This window comes from Oreochromis aureus, linkage group 8 (genome assembly GCF_013358895.1).
Source record: "Oreochromis aureus strain Israel breed Guangdong linkage group 8, ZZ_aureus, whole genome shotgun sequence".
NCBI lineage: Eukaryota > Metazoa > Chordata > Actinopteri > Cichliformes > Cichlidae > Oreochromis > Oreochromis aureus.
Window position 1 is genome coordinate 9,779,415 of NC_052949.1, and position 16,927 is coordinate 9,796,341.

At 39.3% G+C, this 16,927-nt stretch overlaps 1 protein-coding gene across 1 annotated transcript; it reads left to right on the forward strand.

Annotated features, from left to right (window-relative positions):
* The first annotated feature begins 143 nt into the window (after positions 1–143).
* LOC116310571 (alpha-N-acetylgalactosaminide alpha-2,6-sialyltransferase 1-like) lies at positions 144–10,365 on the forward strand. Its single transcript, XM_039616785.1, has 10 exons — positions 144–232; positions 519–585; positions 1,471–1,617; positions 1,908–2,070; positions 3,069–3,231; positions 6,691–6,829; positions 6,919–7,022; positions 7,450–7,533; positions 7,924–8,023; positions 10,162–10,365. Exons 1-10 carry the CDS (start codon positions 144–146, stop codon positions 10,363–10,365), a joined length of 1,260 nt encoding a protein of 419 aa, XP_039472719.1.
* The last annotated feature ends 6,562 nt before the right edge of the window (positions 10,366–16,927 follow it).

Sequence of the window (16,927 nt, forward strand, 5' to 3'; positions counted from 1 at the left end):
GCCATGTTCTGGCTGAGTGAAAATGGCCTGAACCTCCTGTCATCTGTGAAAAGCAAAGGGCAGCAGTGGTAGATTCGGGTATTCTGTGGCAAATGCCAGTTGGACTCCACAGTGCCGGCAGTGGGGATTGGGCCCACGAGAGGATGTCGGGCCCTCAAGTCACCCTCATAAAGCATGTTTCTGATTGTTTGGTCAAAGACAGTCACACCAGTGGCCTACTGGCATTCATTTTGTAGGGCTCTGAGTGTGCTTATACTGTTTGCGCTTACAGAATGGAGCACATACAGGTCCTACTGATGGGTTAATAACTTTCTACAGCCCTGTCCAGCTCTCAAAGAGTCAATCGTCAGTGGCCTCCACCTGTAAAACCATTCCTGTTTTGAGTGTTGTGTGTTTTAGTTATTTGAGTATATTATTGAACTAAATAGTGTAAATAAAGTCTTTGAAAGTAATCCAACGTGTCCAGGATTGTTTGTGTTTTTCACCTCTCAGTATTTCTTTTGTTCTTTTTTTCCCAGGGTGCAACATGAGCAACTGGCTGCAATCTTCCAGCTACAGAAAGAGAACAAGGAGACTTTTGGGGAGGTGTCAGAGGGAGACATATAGAGGAGCAGCTCCAACTCTACTCCATCTGAGACCCCTGTTGTGTCATAGATGCTCACTATGACCGTTTATTCTTAAAAACTACTAAAAAACGTCTCCATTACACCAAAGGAACTTTTTTGCAGTATTCAACGTGGCTGGACAGTGCTCTCCCAATTTTCTGATTTATTGTGTTTTACTGCTTTGTTTTTGTTGTTCTGACCACCTGTCATCCACATGAAGGGAAAACCAAACTAGACTGGATCAGTTCTCACACTGAGCAGGTTAATATATGAATGAATCCTAAAACAAATTAAAGAAATGCTTTTTATTTTAGTTTTAAAATATATTGCAGATATAAGTGATATAAACCCTGAGTTATGTTTGTTTCTGAAGTTGGTTGTGTAATAAAACACATTGCTGTTAATATCTCTGTGTGTGGCTTTGTGTGTCTGAATACATTTGATTGCTTATCTGTCTGCAAACTGTGGTGTAGCCCAGCCCATTCACATCAGTGAGAACGTGTCAGATTTAGAAGGAAGTGCATACATGTGTGTTTAATTGAACAGCAAGCCTTCACTCGACAGCAATGGCATCCCAAATCTCCAGGATATTTTTATTGCTCCTTGTAATGACAGTTAGTTTGGTGGTTTTCATTCTATCCCAGGAATCTTTATCAAAACGGTAATTTTTTTTATTCATAACAACAGACATTAAAAAAGGAATTATGTATTAATTTGCTAATTCTGAACTTTTCTTTTTCCTCCCTTATGTCCCGTTGCCATTGATGCTTTTCTGACTAATTTCAGATTCAGTTGGACAACTTTCTCTGGAAAACATGAACTCAGATGGGAAAACTTTTCGTTTGATATTAACCTCTGGGGACAGAAAGAAAAAACAGCTGTGCCACCTTCTGTGTCTACCACAGCTGTGGCTGAGACTCCAATACCTCTCCTCTACAGAGGAAATTTCACAAAGCTTCCTCAGTGGGATTTTGATGATGTCTATAACCAGGATGCCCCACCTAGACCAACAGTAAGCATGCTAAGACACAATATGACAGAAACAGTACAAATGTAGTAATTAAGCTGATGGCTGTGGGCTGGTAACACTGAAGTGTGCTCAGCCATGCAGTCAGTCTGTTGCCTCTGCTGTAACTGTCCTGTATTTTCACTTTCACTGGCTTTCTTAATGGTTTCATTCCTTTAATTAAATTATTCTTCAAATTTCTGTAAGTGTTGTGTTTGTTTTTTCCTCAGTGTATAAAGCTTTCACGAAATCATTTTAACCGATTTTTAATGATTTAATATTTCTGTGATTATCAGACATGTGCCCAATCACTGCGAAACTCTCAGGATGAGATCTTCAAGAAGGCTTTTCTTCCCAACATACGTTTGTTTCTGCACAAGGACAACATTAACATGAGCGAGTGGAATCGCCTTTCACATTTTAACAATCCTTTTGGGTTCATGCAGTTCAAATATGATGGTAGGTATTTGTGAAACTGAATCCAGATTAAATATCAGTATAAGTGTGAGGCTGATCAGCAAAAAATACTGGGAGTGAGAAATTGGAAGAAATTTTTTTTATTATCATGAAAAAAAGACAAAGACACACAACCAAATTTTTTTAGTGGTGAAAATGTTTTATAGCACCTTTAAGCAGTGTTTTCTGCATCATACGCAGTTTTCCGTCATAAAAATACACTAATCGAAGTACCACAGAGGCAAAGGTTGAAGTAGGTCAAAGCTCACAAATTAGTAATTAAATATTGAGTTAAAGAAAGTGAAAGTTTGAACTTGTAATGAGAGACATGACATTATTCATACAGCACTAAATTACTCACTGGTCACTTCATTAGGCACACCTCTTCAACTGCTCTTTAATGCAAATATCTAGTAATTCACTCACAGGTTGCAACTCAATGCATTAAGACTTGTGCACATGTTAAAATAATCATTTTCTTCTGTAAATGAAATTTTGCCATCAATAAGTGAAAGATTGTGTTATTAACTTAAATGTGTGTGTGTGTGCGTGCGTGCATGCGTGTGCATAATTTAGTAAGCCTCAGATCAACCCATCAAAATCAAAATTTTAAGAAAATTACCCAATACTTTGTGTTACAGATGGAAAAATAAATAAATTGCAAAATAAAAATAAAAAATACAAAAATGTAAAAAAGTATCTATAAGTGCATCTTTGAAGGCATAAGACATTGAAACTTGAAGTTGAAGCACTGGGAGACGATACTGTGCCGCTCCAGTCTGATAAGAAAGGGAAACTGAGGCTATAAATCACACAGACTTAACAAACCTGGACAACATTGTAAAAACATTGCCAAATGGTGAACAGTCCCATTTGTCTTCTCAAACTAACAGTTGTTCAGGATTTATCAGTTTCATCAGCTCAGTTAGACTCCTAATTGTAAATAAATCCAGATTCACCAGCTCAAGTATCTGTACTCATGTGTTTCTGTTCATTTGCAGATGTGATGGCTTCAGTGAAGCTGATTCCAAAGCCAAAAGAGCCACTGCTCCTCCTAAAACCAGGTGGTGATGGCTGTGTTCACTGTGCTGTGGTGGGTATGGCAGGAATTCTGAATGGCTCAAAAGTGGGTGCAGAGATCGATGCTCATGATTACGTTTTTCGGTACGTAAGAGCTACAAAACTTACCTGTTGTTAATGGTTGTTAATGTTCTCTGAACTGAAGGGTATTTTAATGATCAAATATTCTTATCTCATTGCCGTTTGATGCAGAGCACAGCAATCACTTAGGTTTGATGTAATCTCTAGGGATATCTAACATTTAAAAATACCACATAAATAAATAATACACCTTTAGGATCAAGTTAAATAAAGTTGTTGAAAGTATCACACAGAGTGTGTTTTTCTACTTTGGATCAGCATAACATACACTCTCCAGGGACTTTGGTTATTTGTTTTCTGTGTGGTTATAACTAATTAAACCTAAAAACACAACATCTGTCAAGATGTCAAGGCGTGTGTATGCTGGAATAATTGGTGGCAGGGTTGAGCTCATCCAGTTTTAACAGATCTATAGTGATCTGACAAACACTTTTAGGATTTACTATTTGAAATTCACACTGGAAAAATATACAATATCTAAACCTGACTCAATCTGAAAAAGTAACTGCCCCCTCAAGTAACTCTTGACAGCAAGAATTGCAATCACATGTTTGTGACAACAGGAATTTTGCCCCACTCTCCTTTGCAGAATTGTTTTAATTCAATCACACTGGAGAGTTTTCGCCCTTCAAGGTCTTTTAAGGTCATGTCAAAGCAGTCCAGATTCTGTCTAGGCAACTCAACAAACCTGTTTTTTTAGTTATTCATGGGAGGACTTGCTGCATAACCCAAGTGCTTGAGTTTCAGGGCACAAACTTTTGCCTGGTCATGTTCCTTTAAGAGTTTCTGGATGCCATTTTGATCATAATGAATTCCAGTCCAGTCCAGAAATAAAAAATGCATGAACTAGTCCTACATATTTGTTTAATACGAAGGAGATATTCTGGTGAAAACAAGTCCTCAATTCCTCACAGTGTTACTGGAAGCCAAGGTAATCCCATCCAGAGTAAGCATCTGGTTAGATACCATATTTCTAAGATTTTTATGGCCGACAATAACCTCAGTTTCATCTGAAATTAGAAGCAGAAAATTAGAGGTCATCCAGATCTTTATATGTTTAAGATATTCCTGCAGTTTAACTAACCTTTGTCTGTTATCTGGCTTCATGGATAGATAAAATTTGGTATTATCTGTTAGGCAGTGAAAATGTATACTATGCACTCTCATAATACTCCCTAAGGGAAGCATGTATAATGTAAGACCAATTCTAGTCTCCTGGTTATAGCACAGAACGCTGTGGAACTATTATGTAGATATGATTCAAACCGCTGCAGCACAGTACCTTTAATATCTACAGCATGCTTTAATCTCCGTATTAAAATAGAGTGTCAAATGCTGCACTGTGGTCTAGCAGGTCAAGCACAGTCCACTGTCAGAAGCCATAAAGATAACATTAGTAACCTTCACTAAAGCTGTTTCTGTGCTGTGATGAGCTCTGAAACCTGACTGAAACTCTTCAAATAAGCCATTCCTCTGCAGATGATCTCTTAGCTGTTTGACAACAAAAAAAATGGAGTTTGGGGATTGGCCAGTAATTAGCTAAGACAGCTCGGGCAAGTGACTTTTTAAGTCGTGGTTTAATTATTAATTACCACCAGCTTGAAGGCATGTGGTTCATAGTCCATTAATAGAGAGAGGTTGATAATATTTAAGATTGAAGCATTATTAATGGTAGGACTTCTTTGAGCAGTCTTGTAGGATGGGGTCAAAAAAAATTAATTTTTACTCCCTTTTCCATTAGTACCTACTCACATTGATTTGCTACAGTTTCCAAGATTTTCCATTAGTACATAGTTCCTGGTACCAGGTACTTTTTTTGTACCTGTTTTCCTGGGGTTCCAAGTGATCCAAGCATGCACTAAGTCGTCGGACTGCATGCAATCGTTTGGCTGGTCAGTAGCATCCCTCGATGAGTCAAAAGAGCGCCTCGTTCATAAAAATTAAATCCGCTATTTTTGAAACCCGGCAACAAGGGATGTTCAGTTTTTATGCCATATGTCAGATGACATATGACACTCACACAAGTGTGATTAAAGTGGTGGGTGGGTCTTTTATATTTTATCTGAGCTGAGCACTAAAGCAGATAAAAAGTTAGAAAATCAGAAACTCTGAGTTTTTTCTGAGTTTTGAGTTTTCCACTCTGAAAAGCAATGTATACCTCAGGGCTGTTGCAATACTAAATTAACACTTGTATGTCCCCTATTCAATAACTTTGGCGATATCCAATCTGTGCAGTGAATAATGACTCAATCACACACACACACCATATGTGTGTATATAGATATACATATATATATATATATATATATATATATATATATATATACACATATATTTCACATATAGTTCAGTTCATTCAAGTCACTGGATGCATGACTGACAAAGAGGAAAAGAGGAAGAGGAAACACTTAAATACGTGAACCAGAATGAACCAGGATATTGCGTAAATGTCAGTGCACCGCACCCGCATTTAGGCAACACCCAACTCGCAAATTTTAATATCATGTATTAACAATATAAAAGTAATGTCGTAGTCATGTTTACCTTTAATTATCACCTTGGAAGAGAAGAGAAGAGAAGAGAAGAGAAGAGAAGAGAATTTTCATGCTGATAGGAATGATCCTCTCCATATATTATGAAATGCTACTTGTGATTGTGATTGTCATTAAATTGACTAACCACAAGATACGGCTTCATTAATGCTTGCAAAACAGTGAAGAAAAATAAAAGCAAAAACAGTAATAAAGAAGGATTGTGATAAACTGATGAGACAGAGACAGACTGGACATGAGGGGAGACATGGATAAACAAATCAAGTACTATAAATAACAAACTCCAGGGCACTACAAATTAACATATTCAATAACTAGAATGTAAATCATCTTATACTTTCAAAGCAACAAATAACAAGTCTAGAACCACAATTTAAAATACTGAGCCAAGAGTTTAATAATGATGGAAGTTTGTTTCAGCCACTGAGAAAAGGGAAAAAAGTGCCATCTATGGCAAATGTATTACTATCTTAAACTTTTCAGCTAAGTAGGTACATTTTGATTTACTAACATAAAATGAATGTTATATTTAGGGGTCAGTGTTAATGTTAGTGTTGGTCTGAAACTTACTAACTCGAGATGCTGAGAAAATAACTCAAGCCTACTCAAGTTCATGTAGAGAGCGGGTTTCCAGTAGTGCAATTCCTTGGAATTGTTAAGAACTGAAATCAGCTCATTTTAGTTTGTGTGTCAGGGGAGCAAAATAGTGGTGCAATCTGCAGCTGGACATTAGGTTTTTTTATTGCACAATAAAGGAAATACTTGCACAAAGGCTGCTATATGACAGAAACTAAGGAAAAGCACGATAAGAAGAAAGGTATATCACACTGCCTTCAATTTGAATGCTGTTGCTTGAACTAGTGACTAATTTTTGAAGAGATCAACTGTCTGAATTGTGTTTGTTTGGCAGGATGAACGGTGCCGTTACCAAAGGTTTTGAGGAAGATGTAGGAAATAGAACATCAGTGTATGTTCACACAGCACACTCCATCACCGCGTCACCTTATTTTTTTGGGAAGTATGGATACAAATCTGCCCCTCATGATGAGGTAGTAAAACTTACAAGACAACACTGTGATGTTGTTTATGTTGTCCACAAACTAAAGATTATTTTGCTCCATAATTTTTCTCTTGGCAGGGAATAAAATATGTGATGATTCCTGAGGGCATGAGAGATTTCCAATGGCTCGAGGGTCTCCTTAAAGGACAGCATGTCTCTGGTGGTGAATTCAACAAGAAATGGTGATTATCAACTGCATCTAAATGAGTAGTTATGTAATAGTTATTTTTTCTCCTGCTTTGAAAAATCTCAGCTTTTGTAATTAGTTTATAGTGTCATTAGACAACTTATTAAGAGCAGCCTTTACAGCTCAGAGGTGAGAGTGGAGAAGAACTAGAAAAAAATTTCCAGCTGTGGTTTTGTCTAACTGTCTAAAATCCATAGCCTTCCTCATGGCTCCTACATGTCACTGCTGAGTGCACCCACAAGTGAGAACACACAGGTGCCTCGTTGTTAGCAGATGCAAACTACAAATACACTCTGAAAACACCTAAAACCATTTGATTTGCTATCCACTTTTCCTTTTACAATTTAATGGCCAATTGTATTGGCTTTAATTTAAAAAACTATAAATTATCCCTCCTGTCGTTTGTGTTTTAACCTCACCAGGCCAAGGGAATACTATTCAGGGCAGTACAATGAGAGCCGATTCTACGTTCTACACCAGGACTTCCTCCGATATGTGAGGAACAGGTCAGACTCCTATGACCATCCTGTCCAGACTATTTGTGGTTTAAAATCATTTAACACAGTGCATTACAAAACAGAATTAAATAGTCTTAATTTATTTTAATGTCTGCCTATTTTCAGTGATATCAACTTTAATAGCAGGAAATTAACTAGGTATAATTCACAATTCTTCTCTCTTTTTTGCCATCTTTTTCAAGTATCCAATATCTGACGACAGCATAAAATTCTGTATTCGGTGTGCCACCCCCATATTTTTAGTGGCTCCCATATGCCCCCCCAGCCTTTCATGAAGCTGTTTTAGCTAAATGGTCAATGTTCAGGTTTTAGATACATTATTTTAATCTGTTTTGGTTTGGTTTGTTTTCTTTTAAAGCTTTGATTTTTCATCCACAGGTTCCTAAAGTCACCTAATCTGAATAATAAATTCTGGGCAATGGTCAGACCAACCAATGGAGCATTCGCTCTCTTCCTGGCTTTGCATACTTGTGACACAGTGAGTTAATATTACCTTTACATTTCTGTGTGAGAGGTCTTGGTTTCCATACATACACATTAAAAAACACATAATACAGAGACTGACTGTGTAAACAGAAGAATACCTCAAAGCAGCTCTCTCATGAAAAGAAACTATTCAGCACACCTTTTCTGCAAACTGGATAAAATATGAATGTTACAGTCTGGAAATATTTCTGTACAAATGCTAGTCTGTTTGCGTTGCAGAAAGCTTTGCATTGTTCACTTTGCTTTACAATCTAATACACCAATGTCTGTAAAGTAAATCTTAACAAAAGCTCTTTAACAGATCATTTTAAAATTATTAATATAATTAATGTCCATGTTTTTATCAAATATTTCTTACTATACAGGCATTCACAGAGCAAGAGAATTGCATATATGGCACAACATCAGTAAATTATCAATGATATGTAGGATCAAATTGAAAATTACATCCTGAATTCAACATTCTTCGCCCCATAGGGGACTCTAGAAATTGTGTCCATAAAATTAATGACACTATCATGATATGAAGTTTTAACATATGAAGATACAACAGAAAATTATTTGGACTGTGTAAGATCTTACAATTACATTGTAGAATCATCTTTAGCAGCAGTAACTTAAAGTTTCTCACATTGTTGTTGAGAAATTTTGTCCCACTCATCTTTTGCGAGCATTTCTTTATGCACAGCTCTCTTGAGATCTCATCACAGTACTTCAATCAGGTTCAGGTCTGGACGTTGACCGGGCCATTGCAACACCTTGAATTTTAAGCCATTCTGTTGTACATTTGCTGCTATTATCCTGTTGCTGATCAAAATACAGCCAAGTTTTAAGTGTTGGACAGATGACATCACATTTGACTTTGCTATGCAGTGGAATTCGTGTTCAACTAAATGATTAAAAATCTCCACTCGTGGCTTTTCTGCCCAAAAGTACAGTGTTTCTGAAGTCTTGTGGGTTGTTCATGTGCAATTGTAAATTAAACTGTGCTGCTATGTTCTTTTTAGAGAGAAGAAGCAACCATCAGTGCTATCAATAACTTTTATTAATTATTATTTTATTAATTATTATTATGACCTATTATTGTTGTTGTTGTTGTTGGAACTGTATTACATTATAACTTTTGGTAAGCAAGACTCTGTTAGTCTCATAAGAAATGACTTGGGCCCACTATCAGCTAATGTACACCCCCATATAAAAAGTCTTGGTTTCATTTTTGATTCTACCCTCAAGCTGGGCAAACAAATACATTCAGCTGTTTGTGGCAGTTTTTTCCAGCTCTGGATCATTTCTAAACTCAAAAATATCCTGTCATCTAAAGATCTGGAAACAGTTATCCATGCCTTCATATCATCAGGTCTTGAGTACTGTAACTCTGTTTCTATTTAGGCATCTGTCACTCAAGCCTGTCCCGCCTGCAACTTGTTCAAAATGACGGGTACCAGAAAGAGAGAAAGTATTACGCCGATACTCGTGTCTTTACATTGGCTGCCAGTTAAATATAGAATTGATTTCAAGGTTTTATTATTTGTTTTTAAAGCTCTCCATGGTCTGGCCCCAGGTTACATTTCATATCTCCTTATCCTGCACCTACCCAGTCAAACTCTGTGCTCCTCCAGTCAGATGCTTTTACTGGTTCCACGCTCCCAGTTAAAATCCAGAGGTGACGGTGCTTTCTCCATTGCCACCCCGAGACTCTGGAACAATCTTCTGTCTTTTATAAAATCCTCTTCCTCCTTGGAAATCTTCAAATCAAATTTGAAGATCTACCTATTTTCCAAGGCCTTCAGATCTCTTTTACACCACTTTTATTCTGTTTTAGCTATTCTGGTCTTTTATCTCATTGGTTGTTGTATGCATGTGCATACGTATACACACATTTTATGTTCACGTATGTGTGCTTGTGTGTGCATGTGTACACTTTTGTATATGTATGTGCATTTTGCATGTAATTATATATATTTTTACAAACATATATATGGATGTCTTACAGTGTTTTTATAATGTTTTTCATCTTTTTCATCCCTCTGTTCAGCACTTTGGCTTGACTTGACTTAATGTATTCTGCAAACTATCTCTTAAAAAGTGCTATACTAAAAGAGTTTTTTCTCTCTCTTTCTGTATCCTCAGGTGGATGCATATGGGTTCATGACTGATGACTACATGAAATACTCCAACTACTATGTTCAGAAGTACATTAAAACTAAAGTAATTTTCTATTCCAACCATGACTACAATTTGGAGAAGAATACATGGAAAGACCTTCACAACAGAAAAATAATAAAGCTGTATCAAAGAACGGAGCCAGAATCAGGGACTGAAAAGCCAAAGTAACACTGAGTCCAACCGTAAGGACAGAACCTGCACTACTGATGATATTCAAGAGCCATGTCAGGCAGCACGGTAATGCATTGGTTGGCACTGCAAGAAGGTCCTGTGTTCACATCCACTGTATAACTGGAGCCTTTCTTTGTGGAGTTTGCATGTTCTCCCTGTGTCTGCGTGGGTTCTCTCCGGGTACTAAATCCAAAAACATGCAATTAGTAGGGTTAGATTAATTTGGTATTTTAAATGACCAATAGGTGTGGGTATAAATGGTTGACTGCTGTTCTGTGTGAGCTCTGTCGTAGGACTCTCTGTTAGCCCTGTGACAGACTGGCAACGTGTCCAGGGTGTACCCTACCTCTTGCCCTAACACAGCTGGGATAGGCGACCCTGACTTTGATAAGTGGAAGAGGATGGATAGATGGAAGAAATTTATCACCAGTAGTACAACAGTAAACCTTGTTACTAGAATTAGTTTGGACAGTCAGGCCTTTAGAATTAAGTCTTCATTACTTGGGAATAATTCATATATTATTTATTTTTTAGGGGTTTTTTTTCTCATGAATGGTTAGATTGTTTTCTTTGAATGGGACACCATATAATTTTGTTAAAAAAATCTGATTCTGATTCTGACAGATTAGCTTTGTGGTTCTTGATACAGCCCTTAGTCCCCTAGACAAACGCAACAGGTCCGGATGCTCTACGTGGACTTCAGCTCCACGTAACACCATCATTTGAAATAAACTGGTGGACAAACTTCATGCACTGACTGAGATATGTTACTGGGTACTTAAGTTTCTTATCGACTGCCCTCAACCTATCAGACTAGGCAAGTAAACATTCTCCATTGTCGAGTCAATACCCCCTTTTGTATGCTCTGTACACAATTTTTCCATTACATGAACCTCACTGTTAAGTTTGCAGATCATACAAGTCATTGGACACATGACTAACAAAGAGGATTCTTACAGGTTAAAAGTTCATACTTAACCTGTGAAAATGATAACATAGTCTTAAACGCTTAAATACATGAACCAGAATGAACCAGGATATTGCCTTAATGTCAGTGCACTTACCACACCCACATTTAGGCAACACCCATCGCAAATTTAAATATCATGTAATGAAAATATATTTGTAGCTTCTTAATCATATTTATCCCTTAACAACCTTTGATTATCCCCTTGGAAGAGAAGAGAAATTTCATCCTGATTGGAATAGTCTTTTCCAGATATCAGTGCCTCTATCCAAAAAGAAAGAGTGGTCACTGAATGAGTTGATGCTTATTATAATATGATCCTAATGAAATGCTACTGCCTTCAGAGTCATCTGATCTCAACTCATCTAAACACCATTTGAATGGAGATTTGGAAAACATAATGAAAACACCAAATGAGGAAATATCTTTAGATTGACGCTCCATACCTCGAGTGTATGAGCTTAACCATGGAATCACTTAAACCTAGTTTATGCTCACCATTTTCATTCTTATGAACTGTGCTATCACTCTTAGTGTGATTTCAGCTTGTTGTCCACCCACTGATTTTTTTTTTTTTATCATGCCATGACTGTATGATTGTGTTGGTCTTTATCAACATTTCAATGATCTGTTAGTACAGGAGCTCACAGATTCCTCTCAGAGAAAGATGTTGCAACAATTTTCTTTGCTTTCAACTTCTTCTACTCTTTTACTCATGCTGATGTGTAGGGTTCTTCCTAAATATTCATTTTATTTATGGAACTGATTTCAAAATGACTAAGCACATTGAAGAAGAGATTTCAGCTAATGACATTATAGTGACTCAAGAAAAAATGAATTTCTGTTACAGGTTTCCTCTCTTTGAAAAAGAGCCTGTTTAAAACCAAGAAGAGGGTTAGACTGAGACAAAAAAATCACCCCTGGCATTTTTGCTCCAGGCGACCCACCATGATCTTGCTATATATCTCATGCATACACATTATGTATATATTTAATATTGTTTGATTATAGATATTGAAACAAGTTTTAATCAAATTGGTACAGTTGATGTTATTTCTTAGTTGCAGTGAATCATATGACAATAATTAAAAGCTACACTTTTACAGCTATGTTGTGTGGTGTGGTTTCAGCAGGCATTACACACACACAAAGGCAGGAACAGAGGATCACCGAAGATAACTCCTTTTTTATTATTTTTTCTTCTCCCCAAATACCACCACAACAACATACTCACTAGCGCCCTCTAGCGCTTCTGGTAAATGCATCTACAGAACAAATGCAATAGTATGTGGACACAACATCTTCCCCCTTTGAACAAGGATTTTTTATGTGAACCTGACTTCATCATTCTGATGTATGTCACCTAATACATGTTTTAACATATTTTACATAACTCAGTAAAATTCACTTTCCCATGACAAAGTCCTGGGTCCAGCAAGGTGGATTCCTCATCCTGGTGGGCCTAAGCCTATTATCAGACTCAGAGTTAGATGCTCGATCACATGCTAGATGCTAGATCTCTTGTTTATGACAGTCCATTGTTGTGTGAGAATCAGTACCTGTGTTCAGCTCTGACAGAGCCGATAAATGTGAGGTGTTCCAGGTCCTTCCATCGTCCAGCAAATAAGTGTTTGGTCCTTTCCTTGTCATGACAGTCCTTGGTTTAGAAAACTTCAACTCGCGTTTCTTTATCTTCCATGGCTTCCTAACCCGTACCTTGTCACCAGGCTGAAAGTTGGACGGTTTGGCGTGTCTGCAAGCATCAGTGTATTCTTTCATTTTCAGTTGCTTATTCTTAACTCTTTCATGGTTATGGTATGCCTCTCTGTCTGGGGAACAGGCATATCCTGTAACTTGTAACCTGTAACTTTGTTCTCATATGTCCTCCATGGAGCAGTTCTGAAGGACAAACTCCAGTTGTTGAATGAGGGGTTGCTCCGTAGTCCATCAGTTCTCAGGAACAATTTCCAGGGTTGTCCTTGAATCGATGCAGTCTGTTGGCAGTCTTTAATGCATCTATTGAATCTCTCAACTTCCACATTAGCTCTTGGGTAATACACTGAGGATCTCAGATGTTGGATTCCCCTGCTTTTGAGAAAGTCAGCAAACTTAGCAGAGAGAAATTGAGAGCCATTGTCACTTATCAATGTCTTTGGATTCCCTTCACGAGAGAAAACTACAGAAAGGAACTTCAGGCCACTTACTAAAGTAGTCTACCAATGTGATGGCAAATCTACAGTCAGAAGGGGCTATTTCAAAAGAGCCTATGATGTTCACAGACACCTTTTCCCAAGCAGCAGCTGGTAGAGGAATGGGTTAAAGTGGAGCATCATGGGTGACAGTGGACTTGTCATTCTGTCTGCATGTGCACAGTTCTTTATCATTGTCTCTATCTGACAATCCATTTTGGGCCACCAGTACAATTCCCTCAGGCGTTGTTTGGTACGTACAATGCCTTGATGAGTTTCATGAGCTATATCATTGAGTTTTTTCTGCAACGACTCAGGCACTAGCAATCGATGTGTACCTCTGACAATGCACTCATTCATGAGCGCAAGTTCATGGCGGATTGGGAAGTACGGCTGTAAGTCAGGTTCCAGTGACATCTTCCTTGCAGGCCAGCCTTTTTGTATCTGTACACGAAGCTTTGTAAACACTGGACAGGCTTTGCACTCTGACCGGAAGTTATCCTCAAACACAGCACTCAGATCAGTGAGGATGACTCCACATCCTCTGCAAATGCCATGTCTGTCTCGGGAAGTGGGAGCCTAGATAGATGTCAGCAACATGGTTCAATGACCCAGTTCTATATTCCACTTCATAGTCAAACTCCAACAGGCGAGCTGACCATCTGGCTATGCGTAGACCAGCTCTGTTATTGCCCTTAGTAGTCAGCAGTGTTCTAAGCACTTGGCGATCTGTTCGTAGGAGGAATTTTCTGCCCCAGAGCCATGTGCGCCATTTTTTTAGCAGCCCAGACGCAAGCTACGGCTTCCTTCTCAACGATTGAGTATTTCTTCTCTGCATTAGACAGGCTGCGAGATGCAAATGTAACAGTCTGTTCTGCATCATTACTGTCAAGTTGGGTCAAACCGCACCTACGCTGTAGTCTGAGGCATCTGTCGAGACTATGGTTGGCTTACTGGGGTCGAACATCACCAGAGCAGGGCTGTACACAATTAACCACTTGACTTGATCAAACGCTGCTTGAGCTGCTTTGTTCTAGTGGAATGGACAGTCTTTACGCAGAAGAGCTCTCATAGGTTCAACAACAGTCGCGTAATTTGGCACAAAATTGCTGTACGATGCACTCAAGCCAAGAAATGAGCACAGGGTTGCAGGATCAGTAGGGGGCGGACCATGCAGGATAGCAGACATGAGAATCATCTGGCAACAGCCCTTCTGGACCGATCTTTTGACCCAGAAAGCTCAGAGTAGTTTGACGGAGTTGACATTTGTCAACTTTCAGTTTCAGTCCTACGTTGTTGATTCTGTGTAACACAGCATGCAGGTTGGCCTCATGTTCTGCTTCTGAAGTTCCATATATGATGAGTCATCAACATAGCATTGAACCCCTTTTTGGCCACGTAGGATTTGTGTCATCATATTTTGGAACACTGCAGGCACCGAACTCAACCCGTAGGGGACTCTGCAGTACTGGTACAGTCCTTCATGTGTAATGAAAGCAGTGAGCCCTCTACTCTCTTCATGTAGTTTCAGCTGATGGTAGGCGGATTTAGGATCTAGGGTGGAGAACATGACAGCCCCACGCAGCTCAGACAGCATGTCCTCAATCAACGCACATGCATATGCCACCAGTCTTCCTTCTAGTGACTACAATCAGGGAGACCCATTCAGATGCATCAATTTTCTCCATGATTCCATGTTCCTCAAGGTTCTTGAGTTCTGCAGAAACAGCATCGCAGACTGACAGGGGTAAGCGTCGAAGTTTCTGCTGTATTGGCTTCACTTCAGGTCGCACCTTCACTTTATGTATAAAGTCCTTTGCACATCCGAATGCAACTGGAGACTAGGGATGGGTACCGGTATCCGGTGCAAACGGTAGTAAATGGTAAATGGCCTGTATTTATATAGCGCTTTACTAGTCCCTAAGGACCCCAAAGCGCTTTACATATCCAGACATCCACCCATTCACACACACATTCACACACTGGTGATGGCAAGCTACGTTGTAGCCACAGCCACCCTGGGGCGCACTGACAGAGGCGAGGCTGCCGAACACTGGCGCCACCGGGCCCTCTGACCACCACCAGTAGGCAACGGGTGAAGTGTCTTGCCCAAGGACACAACGACCGAGACTGTCCAAGCTGGGGCTCGAACCGGCAACCTTCCGATTACAAGGCGAACTCCCAACTCTTGAGCCACGATCGCCCGATAGCCACGATCGCCCGATGTAACCAGACCGAAAAGCAGCACACATTTATGTGCTTTATTTCTGTGCTTTTTTTCCTGAGATGTCATACACTTGGATTCTAGCCAATCATTTTACCTTTCCGAGGATAGTAGGCGGGCCCAGGTATGTACGTTCTTTTAGAGCAGAGCTACAGATTAAAAATGCCCAAGACGACGCGATCAAAGTCTGGCTGTATTTCACAGCAAAAGATGCAAACTCAGCAGCCTGCAACAAGTGCTTTAAGGTGATACTGTGCAAAGGAGGTAACTCTTCGAATCTGATGAAACACCTGGCGACGTATAGCATTTTGTTAAAAGCTGAGAAATGCGCTGTATTTGATAGCTTGCTGCAAGACCTCACACCGTGCACGTCTACTGTGGGTGGGTTGCCTGTTATCGGACCCGGAGTTAGCAACATCCCCCAAAAACCCGAGAAATGATGACGGATGATGATGGCAGCAACAGCCGTTCTTCTCTGCGTGAGTAGCTTCATGTTGTTCGTGTGTAATTTACGTTGAGTAGGCTAACCACGTTATTAAATTAATGCATGTAAGGTGAACTAGCAAACACCGTCGTAGTTACATGCGGCTGTCTTCTTGTTTGATGGCAGATACTCCCTTCACCCTGGCCAAAAAGGCTAAAATGACCAAAGAAAAAGTGGAAAACAACTAAACATGAGAGGTTTTTGGACAAAGTTTGTGTTTTCCCATTGTTTAAGCACTGCTTCCAGCCAAGAGTGATACCATAAATCCCCTATAGCTGCAGAAAAGGCTAACATTGTTATCTTTTTACAAAAAAACAGCTGAACATGAGAGGTTTTTGGACCAATTTTGTGTTCTCCATTCTTTAAGCACCGGTTCGAGCACCGTTTAAGCACCGGCACCGTTTCAAAAGTACCGGTTTGGTACTGGTATCGGATAAAACCTAAACGATACCCATCCCCACTGGAGACTCACATTCCTGTTTGCAGTGAGTGGGCAGAGCTGAGGTTTGCTGAAGTGTAGCACAGACCTTGGGACTCTCAAGGACTAATTGTCCCCCTTTTATGTGTAGCTGGAGGGCAGTCACCAAGTCCATGCCCAGTATGGGTGTCCCTGTTCTCACAATGTAGAGATCTGTGGAGGCACTCTTGCCATTGTAACTAATGTCAGCTCTAAGATATCTTAATACATTCAGTTT

What these genes read in the sequence shown, in the direction of transcription:
- LOC116310571 (XM_039616785.1), top strand. Translation starts at nt 144, where the DNA reads ATGTCGGGCCCTCAAGTCACCCTCATAAAGCATGTTTCTGATTGTTTG. An exon ending in GCTCATGATTACGTTTTTCG is followed by an intron (nt 3,232 to 6,690) that starts GTACGTAAGAGC and finishes TTTGTTTGGCAG; the next exon opens with GATGAACGGTGCCGTTACCA. An exon ending in GGTGAATTCAACAAGAAATG is followed by an intron (nt 7,023 to 7,449) that starts GTGATTATCAAC and finishes TAACCTCACCAG; the next exon opens with GCCAAGGGAATACTATTCAG.